Below are 16104 nucleotides of genomic sequence, written 5' to 3'. Positions count from 1 at the left end.
ACCTTTAAAAAGTAATATATGTGTTTAATTTTTTTATTTTTCCTATTTGCGGAAAATTTTCCGCATTTCATTTTTCCGGAAAATTAACAATCATTTAATTATTAAAAGATACTTAATAGGGAGAACGCCTAAAATAAGTCTAAAGAAATGTATTATTGTAGAAATCTAAATTTATAGTTCTTTGGGACTGCCAAGTTTTCGCACGCGCTTCAGTTTGCGAAAAGTGTCAAGATGGCAACCCTGCGCCGGTGCAGCGAGTGGTTTTCTCACGCTCCAGAGATGATGAGTTCGCAGTAGATGATGAGAAACGTAGTATTGAGGAAGGCGGAGACCTTTCTTCGTTCCGCGGGAAGCAATAAAGCGCTGCCCCCTGGTGGCCTCCCCGGGAAGGAATTATTGAATCTGATCTTCTTCTCTTTGTTTGGTTGGCGGACCGCTTTTTCTCGTAGCGCGGAGTCCATGTCATATTGCTTACCCCTGTCATGGCCGCGCCGAAGACGGTTCCCAAGCAGGCTATTAGTTGGCAGCGACTCTATCTATATTTCATGGCGTTTATAGAGTTTGCCCGTTATTGATTGCCTTTATTGGAGAGAGACTGATCTAAAAATAACATTTCAACGCGTTTGCGCCTGTTGGCATTCTTCTCCTTTGTTGTAAAAAAGAATATCGGCCGCTTGATATTCGTGGGTATATCCTCTTTGACAGCCCAGTCAAAGGCGGGCTAGACAGTATTCGTTGCCTTTGGGCACTTTTTTGGTACTCATACCGTTGACCCGGTTTTCGACGTGACGGCTTTTCAGCGACTGGACGATTGGACGCGGTGTAAATACTAACACTATGATTGGACGCGGTGTAAATACCAACACTATGATTGGACCCGGTGTAAATACCAACACTATGATTGGACGCGGTGTAAATACCAACACTATGATTGGACGCGGTGTAAATACCAACACTATGATTGGATGCGGTGTAAATACCAACACTATGATTGGACCCGGTGTAAATACCAACACTATGATTGGACCCGGTGTAAATACCAACACTATGATTGGACCCGGTGTAAATACCAACACTATGATTGGACACGGTCTAAATGCCAACTCTACGATTGGACGCGGTGTAATGCCCACACTATGATTGGACGCGGTGTAATGTCCACACTATGATTGGACGCGGTGTAAAGCCCACACTGTGATTGGACGCGGTGTAAAGCCCACACTATGATTGGACGCGGTGTAATGCCCACACTATGATTGTACGCGGTGTAAAGCCCACACTATGATTGGACGTGGTGTAAATACCAACACTATGATTGGACGCGGTGTAAATACCAACACTATGATTGGACGGGGTGTAAATACCAACACTATGATTGGACGTGGTGTAAAGCCCACACTATGATTGGACGTGGTGTAAATACCAACACTATGATTGGACGCGGTGTAAATACCAACACTATGATTGGACGCGGTGTAAAGCCCACACTATGATTGGACGTGGTGTAAATACCAACACTATGATTGGACGCAGTGTAAATACCAACACTATGATTGGACGGGGTGTAAATACCAACACTATGATTGGACGTGGTGTAAAGCCCACACTATGATTGGACGCGGTTTAAATACCAACACTATGATTGGACGCGGTGTAAATACCAACACTATGATTGGACGCGGTGTAAAGCCCACACTATGATTGGACGTGGTGTAAATACCAACACTATGATTGGACGCGGTGTAAATACCAACACTATGATTGGACGGGGTGTAAATACCAACACTATGATTGGACGGGGTGTAAAGCCCACACTATGATTGGACGCGGTGTAAATACCAACACTATGATTGGACGCGGTGTAAAGCCCAACACTATGATTGGACGTGGTGTAAAGCCCGCACTATGATTGGACGTGGTGTAAATACCAACACTATGATTGGACGCGGTCTAAATGCCAACTCTACGATTGGACACGGTGTTAATGCCAACTCTATGATTAGACGCGGTGTTCGTTTTCACAACGTAATTTTAATTTAACACTGATTTTATGTGGTATTCAGTAGGACTTAACTAGGTGAAAATTCTAAGATAAAATAATATTCCATTCAAGGTACCAACTATTTCCATATAACATATGTGTGGTTGCTATTTTTGAAACGACTTATAACTTTTTAGGATTTCCCAAAGTAACTTTTCTGAAGAGTGCACAATTCCGAGCTTCCCAGACGGTTTTAAGGCTTAAGTTAAGCGCGTGAATACAGAGTAGACGTAGATTTTAAAAGACTATCCTCCGTATCAGAAAATGGAAAGTTACGTGATAGCCATTTCCAAGCAATATGAAACCGCGGACTATCTATCATTTTCTCCGAGAGGAAAGCACGCCCAGTCTTCTTGTAGAGAGATTTTTCTTGTAGTAAGAAACGCGTTAGAAAAGATTTTACGAGGGTTTAAATGGAGCATAGATTCGTCGGAAATCATCCTCAACAATAAACAAACTTGCGGAAATAACCAAAGTTACACGAAAAATATCCGCGGTCCAATAAATTTGAAGCGCTTTTGAGTTTTACTATAGCTTCTTTTCAAAGACGGCTTTATCACGGTTATTCAACTTTTAGGAGGTTGGATTACAACGCAATATCAGTGTTTTACAATACGTCAGACTTTTATCTTGATTTGTCAACAGCGCCTTTTTTTGGATAAATTTCTATTAATTATGAAAATAATTTTAATTTACTTTTGTAAATTGAAAAATATTTTCAGTAAATGTTTATTGAAATTATGGGTACATTTACTGAATGTTATTAACAAAGTTAATAAATAAGTTACCTAGATAGCGCTCCCGTGCAATAATGATAAAAGAGGGGAAATTTCGGGGAAAGCGAGTCTGACGTATTACGTGACACAATAGTATATATAGTTGAAACAACTTCCACCAAAGGACACACCATTTGTAACAATAATTCGTTAAATATTTAAAATAAATAAGAAATTAATAAGAACCTTCAAAGCTCTTAGTCCTAATAATTCGTAAAATATTTCATATTTTAAATATTCATTTACGAAGTACCTTCAAAGTTGATAAAAACTGACTGACTTTTAAAACATTATCCGCGTTAAATAAATCCCCGTCAAAGTGCAATATAGAGTTTGTGTTACCGCTACTGGACGTACAACAAGTTTGTCTACGGCTTTTCTTTACTGTACTTTACACTACCAAAGCTGTTCATTTTTCTATTCAAAGTTCTGGCAGCATGTTCGTGACGAAGGCAAATCAGTAGTGAATAATTTTATTGAAGCCCCTTTTAATGACCTCTAGTTTGATTTTATTAATGTAGATGGCGCCATATTTTCTATGTACTTGAGGGGGCATGGAAGGGGGCAGTTAAGAGTTCAACGTGTAAAGCATTTTGGACCAAACGGTGCAAAGGCATGTAGGGATAGAAACGCGTAGGGAATTATTACCAAAGTTTCTTGAAAATCGTGCGCGTCGTTAGTTCCTTCCACCTTGAAAGAGCCGCTCTGGTTCAGGTAGAAGAAGTACTCCGGAGTCGTTATGCCGCACGTATCTAAGACACAAAAGAAAAGTAAAAAAATAAATTCTCTCTCTCTGCTCCGAAAAAGAAAAGTGGGGGGGGGGGGGGGGATGCTACCATTTCTGGGTAATGATCAAGTGTGTAAACTCAAGGAGCTACACCCTAAAGGTGTGTCTGTTTTTGCCCACTTTGCGCTCAGGTAGAAGCCTTCCCCTTATCTATAGACTTTGTTTCGCGCCAAAACGTGTGATTTTGGAAAATTCCGTCTTTGTTCCTACGTCAGATGGCGCCAGGATTTTAAAAGGTGTAGGTTAATATTTTGTCTCAAAATTGGGCAGACTTTAAATTTTTATAAATTTTGCACAATGTAAACGACCTGGCTTGGGACCATATAATAATAATAACTAGAGAAGCCTCTATGGCAGCTATAATCGATTTGCGGGCTCCAAGTAAAATGAAAAGTAATACAACGCTTTGCTTATTTATAAGTTAAATTTTTGAACAAACTATTGCATATAGTGAAATAACGATATCTAATTGGTTGCGAAAATATTGCATTTATATTAATGCTATATTTTGAAAAATACATTTTTCACTAAGGTTACCTTAGCTATATACAAAAAAATATAAGAAAATATACTGCCTTCAAAAATAAAAACCCATCATAATGATTATAGGCAACCATATTGCAACATAAGATTGTAGGCGATGGTATTGCAACATAAGAGTATCATTTTGAAACTGAGATCTTATTTATGTAAATAAGAACTAGCAAGTCTGTCAATAAGTTTGCACAATAATGTAGTGTTGTAAGTCGGAAAATTTTTACCGTATTTTTTCCGATAACAATAAAAAAAGTTTCATTCCATGATTAGTCTGATATATTGTTTGCAAATTTAAATAAAGCGGTATTTTCGCCTCGATTTTCGAATCTGAAAGTAAAACTAAACATCTAGACTAGTTTAAACCAATTAAAAATGTAACACTATCAATGTTTTGTAGTATGTTTACTGATATTAGACATTTTATATCAATAAAAAGTAAAAAACATTTTTATTTTTCCAATTTGCGGAAAATTTTCCGCATTTTATTTTTCCGGAAAATTAACAATCATTTAATTATTAAAAGATACTTGATAGGGAGAACGCCTAAAATAAGTCTAATGAAATGTATTATTGTAGAAATCTAAATTTATAGTTCTTTGGGACTGCCAAGTTTTCGCACGCGCTTCAGTTTGCGAAAAGTGTCAAGATGGCAACCCTGCGCCGGTGCAGCGAGTGGTTTTCTCACGAGATGATGAGTTCGCAGTAGTTGATGAAATTTTTCCGCATTTTTCCGGAAAATTAACAATACTACAATAATGTAATGACGAATTTTAGTGTTGCTCTATATCTCCCTCATACTCTAACAGTAAGCTCTTATCCCCTTAAAAATCAATTCTGATTGGTTTCCTAAAACTGACTTTTGACCTGTGTCAAAGGATAATTAGACTACGATAAATTATCGATTTTCTCTTCTTAAAGGCCTAGGTTTTCTTCTGCCTGTTTTCCTTTAAGTTTACTTCCCGCCGCGCAAATATCCTGGTGGTAGGCCAACGTGTTCCGCGTTGGCCTACCACCAGGATATTTGCGCGGCGGGAAGTAAACTTAAAGGAAAACAGGCAGAAGAAAACCTAGGCCTTTAAGTTATGTATATAATATTATGTATATTTGGGCATACGTCGTTTTGGCTCCCACTCCGTAAATATAACTATGGAGATTATAATAACAAAACGAGCTATCTGTATTTACGGCCAATTACGTTATTAAAGAAGCGTGAAAGGTCTTTGATCAAGCCGGAGTTCTGAGTGCGGATTTGGAAAACGCGCTGCTTGTCGGGCCAAGGGTTAGGCCAAGGCTTAGAAGAAGAGACTGTGGCGCAACCCAGCTGCGTTTGACAGTCGGAAGATGTAAAAATTGGTGATTTTCTTGGAGGGGGTATTTCGAGATGGACGCGGTCGTTCGGGCGGAGACGAAAGGAAGGACCTTTTACACCTGCATCCCGTTGCCACGGAAACGAACCACGTACCTCTTCCTGAAATCTAGGGACCCTCCTCCCAATATTTGGGCTACCGTAACGCCCTCTTCTGGGACCAAAATATGGGACCAATTAAGCCAAGTTATCTGATCAAAGAAAGTTTCTCAAAATTGCGCTTCTTTTGTCGATAAAAAGTAAGTGCCGCTTCCTGGTGACGGCTTTTGGAACTAAAATACGAGATGGAATTGAACAATTTTTATGGGCTTCGTTTAATTTAGTAAGGTGCTCGTAATAATTGATAGATGTCGCTCGGTTATTTTATATGAACGAATTTGAAATTTGGAAAATATTAAATAATATTAATGTAATTTAATTATTTAATTATATTTGTACAATTGTTTTGTAATTCGCCATAATTAAAGATCTAACAAATATTTCGAGAGCATGATCAGTTTTCGAAGTGAGAGCGGCTCAAAGTGAAACTTGAATTGGCAAAATTATACCGCGCAGTTGAACGGACGAAAAAGCATCGAGTGTTTAGACTAAAATAAAAGATACTAGTAAAAAAACCTATATTTTTAATATAGTGAGAGCTTTCAAAGTAATTTCAAAAGAGTAGTTTAAATTTTTCGCGTTTTGCCGTTACTCTTTGGAGCATTTTGCAACCTTATTGGAAACGGGATTGCGACGGATTCAAATGACAGGCATTATTTGGTCTGTAGAAAATACTTACTTTTCATTTCTTCAGTGAAACCGGCACAAAACTGATAGAAAATGTGGAAATTCCTTTCTTCGGGGTTCTGCTTCACTACTCGAGACTGAAAATTTAAAGAAATATCTCATATATAATATAATAATATATATGAAAATAAATATAAAACATAATTTATAATATACATGTAGGAAAATAAATATAAAACATAATTTATAATATACATGTAGGAAAATAAATATAAAACATAATTTATAATATACATGTAGGAAAATAAATATAAAACAATTTATAATATACATGTAGGAAAATAAATATAAAACATAATTTATAATATACATGTAGGAAAATAAATATAAAACATAATATATAATATAAATGTAGGAAAATACATATAAAACATAATATATAATATAAATGTAGGAAAATACATATAAAACATAATATATAATATAAATGTAGGAAAATAAATATGAAACATAATATATAATATAAATGTAGGAAAATAACTATAAAACATAATTTATAATAAACATGTAGGAAATTAAATATAAAACAAAATATACAGGGTGTTTCAAAAGTTGTGCAAATATTTTATGGAGTTGTAGGGGGTGAGTTGAGAAGTATGCCTGTTTTTCCCCATTTTCCTACGATGAGTTAAAAGAGCGCCAGAGAGCTTTAAGGTGTGGCCTACTAGCCCCTGGAAGTAGGCTGCAACAGGGCAAAACCAAGCAGCAGGGAAATGCGAACATTAAGGATTGGGTTCTCAATTGAACGGTATCAGTGGTTCCAAATATTGACTCCTCCCACATTACCCATGCCATCTAACGGTATAAATCGGTACTGAATTGAGCTAGAAATCTATTTTGTATTAAGAATAATAACAAAGGAGTTTAAGGTAGAGTTCTTAATTAGACGGTATCAGTGGTTCCAAATATTGACTCCTCCCACATTACCCGTGCCATCTAACGGTATAAATCGGTACTGAAGGTATAGAGTTTCAAAACCTCGCCGCCTGGCGGGAAAGCAAGAGAAAAATAAAGGTAGACCTCACCTTTTCGAGGAGAAAATTGGAAACTTGTCCACCGTGGGGTTCTCCGCCTCGACTGAATTGGATTTCCACGTACTTGCCCTGAAAATAGAGGGCGCAATATACGGAGCTATATTAAAGCGTCCCTTTAAACGAGCGACCATAAATTTGAAGCGTCGAAACTTACAAATCGGGATGAATTGTTGTTTCTGGCCGTTTTAGCGTTCCCGAACGCCTCCAACAACGGGTTCGACTCCAGAATTATGTCCTTCACTCGCTGCAATATAAAAAATATCTTGTATACTTCAAATTACTTTAACGCTCTTCAGTGGCCGGGAATTTATCTTATGGCAGCGCCATCTCGCGGCGTTGCGAAGAAATCGTTTTAGTGTTTGTTTTAAACCCGAATGTATTAATATAATGACTATATTCCTCGTCGCCAATCGCCGTCATGGTCTTATTGGTTCCTTAAAGCAGGTTCCCAGCCAATAGTGACCAGAAATATATAGGGATTATAGGATTCAAAATTTCAAAATTATAGGATAATTATAGGATCAAAATTACAAAACTTATAGGATAATTATAGGATAAAAATTTCAAAATTATAGGATAATTAAAGGATCAAAATTTCAAAATTATAGGATAATTATAGGATTTAAATTTCAAAAATTATAAGAAAATTATAGGATCAAAATTTCAAAATTATAGGATAATTATAGGATCACATTTTCAAAAATTATAGGATAATTAAAGAATCAAAAATTAAAAATTATAGGACTAAATTACCAATTTAAAGGTGTTTTATAGGATTAAAATATAGAAATGTGTAGGTTTTATCGAGTGCATTTAAACGGAGTCATAACTGCGTAAGACAGATTAGTAAAGGAAATTCCAAATCTTTTAAAATTCGCTCTTTCGTGATTTGTAGATGGCGCCAATTCGTGCGAATATTAAACCCCCACAAAGCTCTTAAACTTTAACATTTTTAATATATTGATTAGCCTCACGCGTACTTAAGAAAAATATCGCTGAATTATTAAATCAAGACGTAAAAAAATTGTTAAGTTCGAAGCACCATCTGTGTAAATTTCCACTAAGTTTATATTGAAATAAAAAAGAAATAGCTACACTAGCGCTACCTATCTTTCGATGTCGAAACTAAAGTATATATCGATAAAAGCCTAGGGCCAGATTCTAATACTATCTTTTATTATTCCTAAGGATCAAACATTGTCCTTTAAAAAAATGGAAATGATCCTTTGTGTCCGAGATTTCTTATTCTACTGCTATACCTAAGAAAAATGTCTTTAGTAAGGAGCAAAAACTGAATCAAAAAATCGTCTACTAAAACGCACTTCGACTTGTTTTTCACGTAACTAGCTTCAGTTACACCAGGTGGCAGAAATCAGAAATTCTTTGAACCATCATACCATAAGTAACATAATAACGATAAGAATGTTAATTAAGAAAAATTATCACTGATTTTCAGAGCTATTGCGCAATCCAGAGCCACCTAGTGTTTTAATATGCTTGATGAGAAATCTACAACTGCCAAAGACGATAACACGCTGCTCACAAAGAGTACCCGAGGTGTTTATTGCCGATTTTGTTCAAAGTCGGCCGTAATGTAGACCTATATGAGATATGAAATTTCCCAAAAGGAGACGTTGCACTACCCATTTTATTTGCCATGGCAACCGAATATGGTTTTGACCACTTATAACCAAAAAATCTCCATTTAAAAAAGCATGGGATTTTCTCGGTTTCACAGGGTCCTAGCTACGAAAAGTTTTAAAAAAAATTTCAAATCACGAAAGGGGTAATTTGGACCACATTTAGGTGAATGTCATCACGTTTGGGTAAATTATAACAAATTTCATATCTCATTTAGGTCTACATTACGCCCGACTTTGAACAAAATCGGCCATAAACACCTCGGGTACTCTCCTTGTGAGTGCGAGTGCAAGTCGAAGTCGGAGGTGCTCAAGAGTGTCAGTGTCGAAAAAAGGTTCGGTCAGGAAATTATAATTAAAACAATAGGAAGTGTTATACTTATTGTTATTATGTTATTTATGATCATACTGATACGCTTTTCAAGATTAGGTAAGGGTAAACCAATATTATTCCTTACACCGTAGAGGTATAAGGAATAATATTAATTCTTCTTATATTTTAAATTGAGCTGCAGAGGTGAATTAGTAATTAATTAAAAGAATAGTGAGTACATTTTCCAAAGATAGTTTCGTATGAATAAAGGTATAGTTATTTATAATTATTTATTTGTAATAGTTCCCCCAATTCAAAGCATTTAAAAATTTAATAAGATTGAAAAAAGCGGAGATTTATCTGGTATCGTTACCTGGTAGTTTTAAGATCTACTAACGAAGATAATTTTCAGTCGTTATCCACATTATGATTTAGGGGTCATTCGAAAAGTAGCGTTGGGAGAATAGAACTTGTCCTACTTTTTACGATAATGTTACTTATGCTAGATGTTGAGTTGCTGGTAAAAAGATTTGGACTTTACCTGAACTTTAGGCCCTCCACCGGAAACTTGGGCGATGTATTGCATAATGAATTTTGCTGCTACTGTTTTGCCAGCTCCACTTTCACCACTAAAATTTAAAGAAATTTTTTATTAATTTTCACCACTAGACTGCCATAGGTTTACTAAACAATGTTTTAATAGACGCTTGAACGTGCAAGCAAAGTTTTACATGGTCTTTGTAAAGGCGGATTTTCAAACGGACGAAAACGCCGCGATGGTAAGAGCGTCGACGCGAAAACCTTGTGTTAGGCCTAACCGAGAATTTTTGCGTTTTTAGGTGTCGACGCGAAAATATTGTGTTAGGCCTAACGGATAATATTTGCGTTTTTGGTGTCGACGCGAAAACCTTGTGTTAGGCCTAACGAATAATTTTTGCGTTTTTTGGTGTCGACGCGAAAACCTTGTGTTCGGCCTAACGGATAATTTTTGCGTCGACGCGAAAAAATTATGTTAGGCCTAACGGATAATTTTTGGGTCTTTTGGTGTCGACGCGAAAACCTTGTGTTAGGCCTAACGGATAATTTTTGGTTCTTTTGGTGTCGACGCGAAAACCTTGATTTAGGCCTAACGGATAATTTTTGTGTCGACGCGAAAAAATTATGTTAGGCCTAACGGATAATTTTTGGGTCTTTTGGTGTCGACGCGAAAACCTTGTGTTAAGCCTAACGGAGAATGTTTGCGTATTTTGGTGTCGACGCGAAAACCTTGCGGTAAGTATAACGGATAATTTTTGCGTCGACGCGAAAATATTATGTTAGGCCTAACGGATAATTTTTGTGTTTTTTGGCTACGCAAGCTAGCGGGTAAAAATACTGAAAATACGCAAAATGTAAAATGCAAACTAGTTTCCTAGAAACTCGAAATGCGAAATGTAAAATGCAAACTAGTTTCCTAGAAACTCGAAATACGAAATGTAAAATGCAAAATACTTTTTCTAACTCAAAATGCATTTTGAACAACCCTGGACATGAAGGCTTTCACCCCACACTATTTTTTCTTCGTAAACGTTTTTTTTAATCAACATAATCCCGCATTCCCGCGTAGGTACATGTTTCAAGCGAATAACATAAGCAAGATAGGTAGATGGATACTTATCTCGTAATATAAATCTTATATACTTCTGGTAGAAATAAATACATTCTAAAGGTCGAAAGTTCCGCGCATGATTACACCTTACATCAATCTGAGTAAAGGTCCAAGGTTACAAAGACCCTTAAAACATTCTTGCAGTAATTCCTGACATATTACGTTCGGTGAATAACGTAGTTCCAGAAAGAACGCGCGTGTTTACCTTGTACAATCTCCATCACTAAAGCGGATTGATCCAATTAAAAAACCCAAGTTTAAACCAGCCGGTTTTTTTTGGTAAAACAAAATTCTTTTACAAGTATACTTTTTCCAAAGTACTTAGAGTGGAGCTCTCAGAGTAATTGCGGCAATGGCCTGACGAGAAAACTGAAACAGGGAGAATGGCCGAACGATGATGGGTACGTGAAAACCAAATTCTATTACGCCGTCTCTTCTCTAATTTCAATTAACGAATTAAGGGGGAGGACCTTGTTGAAAGATACAATGACTTAATTCCTAATTTTAGGTAATTAAGTTGAGAAGTCGATCAGGCAAACGCCTGATCATCCCCGTCTTCCGCGTTTTTACTACGTCCATTTTGGATTACGGACGTAGTTATAGTCTCTCGATTGACGTTCACAATATGGTTTCAATTAATAATTCAAGAATTTTTCACTTTTTTGCTTGACCCAATTACTAAACAAGTTAATCACTTTGATTTCGACAAAATATATCCGTAACTAGCCATTTTTATTTATTTTTATTTATTAATTTTTTATTTTTCTTGTAAACAAATTAACTTAAGTAGGATTTTTTAGAAACTATAGTAGGGTTTTGTAGAAACTTTTGTAGTATTTTGTTGAAACTTTAGCAGGATTTTGTAGTAAATTTAGCAGGATTTTGTAGAAACTTTAATAGGATTTTGTAGAAAATTTAGTAGGAGTTTTTAGAAACAATAGTAGGGTTTTGTAGAAACTTAAGTAGGATTTTATTGAATAAAGTAACATTGGTCTTCTTGTTTTGATGTTGCTGCGGCGTCACGGGTGACGTATCGATGACGTTTTACTACGAAAAAACCTGAGGCACCCGGTTTTTAATGACCTACATAAAAAATGTTCAGCAAGCGTAGTTTAATTTATAAAATACATAGAAAATCTGAGCAAAACTAAAATATTAAATAGTAATTAAATTTAATTCCGATTTCATTTAATTCAAGATTAGCTAATTGATAAAAGTAAAATACCAGTTAATTATATAGGAAAAGAGCCATTAATTTAATAAAAATCAATAAATTCAATAAAATAAAAAAAACTCCGATTTAAATAAAAAAATCGATTGATTTGATTTTGTTGGCCGTTACGTGAAAAAGCCCAAACGATATTAACATTATAATTTATTGGTATGACAATTATTGATTTAAATACTTAAGAGTGAATTCTTTGTCGTAAATAACGTATTTCAAAATCGATTTAATCGGTTATCATAAATTCTATCGATGTTTTATTATTTTGAAATTATACTTTGAAATGCTTTAGACAGATGGCGATATTGTCGGTATATTTATCAATTTATAACCACACTGCACTAATCATGGGCCAATAATCTAAGGGGACTCACTGTTCAGGATTTAAAAAGCACCCGTTAATACTAAAGCCGGCTAAAATATAAACAGCGTAGACTTTTACTTATGTCACTCATTTTATAAGTAGAAAATTGTCTGCTGTTATTGTTGTAATTTATAAATAACTGTATTAAATAATTAAATTATTTTGATTTTCTCATAGTTTTTGTTAATGCCCAAAGCGAGGCGGCGAGCCTTTCAAAATTTAACCTACCCGTGACCTCCTCAATTAGAGGATAATTTGAACTCCCCAGAAATTTGTTCAAATATTGTAAAATTTTAATTTAAAAAAAGCCCAAATAATCTTGATGTTTTCAAGTGGCTATAACCAGTTTTATCCAGGTATAAACGGTATGGCTGGTTCTATGCCAACCCTGACTTGTCCTACCACATAGCTGAATATTTTAAATTTAAAATTTTTTAACACCGTCCTGTCTTATAAATAATTTATAAAATGTTATCGGAATTAAGTTAAGGTAGTGCCTTGGGTATTAGCCTAGCTGATTATTAATATTATTCTATTGATACGGGTTTCTATCGGACCTCCTTAAGTTGATAGTGCTAATTGAGCTGGGAACAACGCTATACGTGAGAGAGGATAATTTTCATAATTATAGTTTAATCTAACTGTAGAGTAAATTAGTCCTTCAATATAGGACTTGGTATAATAACGCAACACCGCATTTCAATTTGAAAATTAAACACATTAGTCCTAATCTCTTCCGGGACTCCATTCTACCAAAACTATTTCGTATTCTTTGATATTTTAATAATTTGCATATGTTTGCAGTTTCTAGTTGAGGTTTCGCAATTTATAAAAGCAAACTTAATATATAAGATAAATCATCCAATTGAAAGTCCCATAATACGTAAGATTTTCACCGTGCCGCCATCAGTAATGAAATAGCGCCACTCGGTGGTCACTTCGGCAACTATACTTTAGCGTATTATATATATATTAAAATATTAAATTCAATTTTATTTTTAAACAAAAGGTAATTTTACATAGATGTAAGGGACTAAATCGAGACGATTTGTGCCCTTTAAACATTTTAAACTAATGAATGTTACTTATGAAGCCACTAAAATTAATTTAAACAATGCAATTACATTTAATAATAGCAAAAAATATCATATTTTCCTAAAGAATATTTAAAGTATATAGCAGAACACTGTTTAAAGTAATCCGTACATTAACCAAATTACCGTTGACCTCACCAAGTTTTTTACACTATATATTTAGTGTATATATGTATAGCAAAACACCGCTTGTATACGGTGGAATTTTGAATAGAAAAAAAGACATCGTTTGAAAAATCGAACTTTCAACTAATATGTGGCAGTAGTTTCTTAAATAAAAAGTCCCACTCTAAGCCTTGGTCTATGGCGTTACCTTTGTGAATGAACATATCGTTGCACGGAGGTAATTAGCGGTTGACTTGTTCGTGTTGGAAATGTTAACGCTATCCGAGAGCGTGGTTTGAGTATGATTGATAACCGAGCAAAAGACAACTTGTCATGCACCTTTCAGAAGCCGTGATGGCTGAAGATACTTTTACAAAACTAACACGAATGCAAGCTCTCTTTTATAGACTGGCGAAAGTTACGCGTCAGAAGCGGAATTTTAAAAGTTGCCTCAGAAGTATTGGAGGAAAGTTGGTATGATTTTGTTGAAACTGTAGAGTCTGTAGTAGGGTTTTGTAGAAACTTAAGTAGGATTTTGTTGAAACTTTAGTGGAATTTTTTAGAAACTATAGTAGGGTTTTGTAGAAACTTTTGTAGTATTTTGTAGAAACTTTTGTAGTATTTTGTTGAAACTTTAGTAGGATTTTAAAGAAACGTTAGTAGGATTTTGTAGAAAATTTAGCAGGATTTTGTAGAAAATTTAATAGGATTTTGTAGAAACTTTAGTAGGATGTTATAGAAAGTTTAGTAGGATTTTTTAGAAACTATAGTAGGGTTTTGTAGAAACTTTAGCAGGATTTTGTAGAAAATTTAATAGGCTTTTGTAGAAACGTTTAGCAGGATTTTGTAGAAAATTTAATAGGATTTTGTAGAAACTTAAGTAGGATTTTATAGAAAATTTAGAAGGATCTTGTAGAAACTTAAGTAGGAACTTGTAGAAACTTTAGTAGGGTCTTGTAGAAACGTTAGTTGTATTTTGTAGAAACTTGAGTAAAAATTGTTTTTTTTATCAGTTGGAAAGAAACGTTTTTAGCAGGAGTTTAAAGTTCTTATATACTGCAATTTAAAGATACCAATTAGCAAGGGTCAGTTGAAATTGGTGCTTTTATAAATAGGCAGTCTAATCCTAGCAGGGAAGAGTGAGCTTACGTCATTATTCAATGCAATTACAGACTAGAACGTAGCAGAAAATACCAATTTTACATACTACTGTGCGGTGTATGGAAATATAGATTTTCTACTGTGTGCTAGACTGTAATGACGTAAGCTTGGCCTTCCTTTTAAGTCCAATATGAATTTATTATTTTAATAAATAAAATCATTTTTTAAATAGTTTTGTCTACTAGAATTTAAACGGAATGTTGAACAATAATTTACTGATGATATGAAATAATTTAATTTACAAACGAAAAATGAAATCTGAACCCCTAAATTAAATGCTATGGATCACTAAAATTATTCTACGAATCTTTGTAAAATATTTATTGAAATAAAATACAAATCAAAGGAAGATTTTTATAAAAGTTTACTTAGAGAAGCTCAATTTCACTAAGGAATAAAAGCACTTTGCAACAAAAAATATACATCATCTGAGGCTTATGGTTAACCATCTAAACTTTAACACGAGCCATGAGCCAAAAGCTACCTGAGAGCGAAACGTCATAGAATTTCGAGGAAAATATTTCCGTTTATTGAGAACTTTCTACAATTCCTAGATCTCATTTTTTGAGAGGGATAAAGAGAATGTGGAAACTAAAAAAAGGAACAAGTCTTAAACGAAATCTCTTTTGAAAAAACGCCGCCAGATGGGAGGGAATGCCTTCTTTTTATTTAACTTTTTTTGTTAATCTAATTCCCGCTCCGGGTACCTGTTATTGTGATCATTCAATGGTGGAATATCTTCTTCAGTTCTCTCTCCCGCCACAAATGACTAAATAACTTGGCAAGAGCTCTTATCTTCCAAGTATCTACATCCCGTATCAGAACGGAAAACTAAGCTCATAATAGCGTTCTAAGCCAGTGTAGGTAGCGTATTCTCAGTTAGTACACGTATTCTTTCATTCGCGATCGAGAGATTCCCCAAAGGTATAAGCGACGTACCCGCTTGCAAACAATTTGGACAGGGACGTTCTTAAAGCTTCACTTTTAATTAAGACGATTACACTACTAAGAACATGTAAATTATTTATTTAATAATATGTCTAGTATTATGGTAATATGATAATTTATTTATTTAATAATATGTCTAGTATTATGGTAATATGATAATTTATTTATTTAATAATATGTCTAGTATTATGGTAATATGATCATTTATTTATTTAATAATATACCTAGTATTATGGTAATATGATCATTTATTTATTTAATAATATGTCTAGTATTATG

The 16104-nt window shown here is 34.7% G+C and overlaps 1 protein-coding gene across 1 annotated transcript in view; it reads right to left on the bottom strand.

Annotated features, from left to right (window-relative positions):
- LOC149921956 (unconventional myosin-Ie-like) overlaps window positions 1-16104 on the bottom strand; it is a 189144-nt gene that overhangs the window by 30764 nt on the left and 142276 nt on the right. Inside the window, exons 5-9 of the mRNA XM_090162099.1 lie at window positions 9822-9909; window positions 7482-7571; window positions 7319-7396; window positions 6286-6370; window positions 3466-3569 (exon numbers count right to left, since the gene is read on the bottom strand). Coding sequence (XP_090018225.1) covers window positions 3466-3569; window positions 6286-6370; window positions 7319-7396; window positions 7482-7571; window positions 9822-9909 — 445 coding nt within the window. The remainder of the gene's footprint in view (window positions 1-3465; window positions 3570-6285; window positions 6371-7318; window positions 7397-7481; window positions 7572-9821; window positions 9910-16104) is intronic.

Source organism: Leiobunum rupestre, chromosome 11 (genome assembly GCF_980474605.1).
Source record: "Leiobunum rupestre chromosome 11, qqLeiRupe1.1.hap1, whole genome shotgun sequence".
Lineage (NCBI taxonomy): Eukaryota > Metazoa > Arthropoda > Arachnida > Opiliones > Sclerosomatidae > Leiobunum > Leiobunum rupestre.
This window is presented reverse-complemented; position numbering and strand designations above follow the sequence as displayed.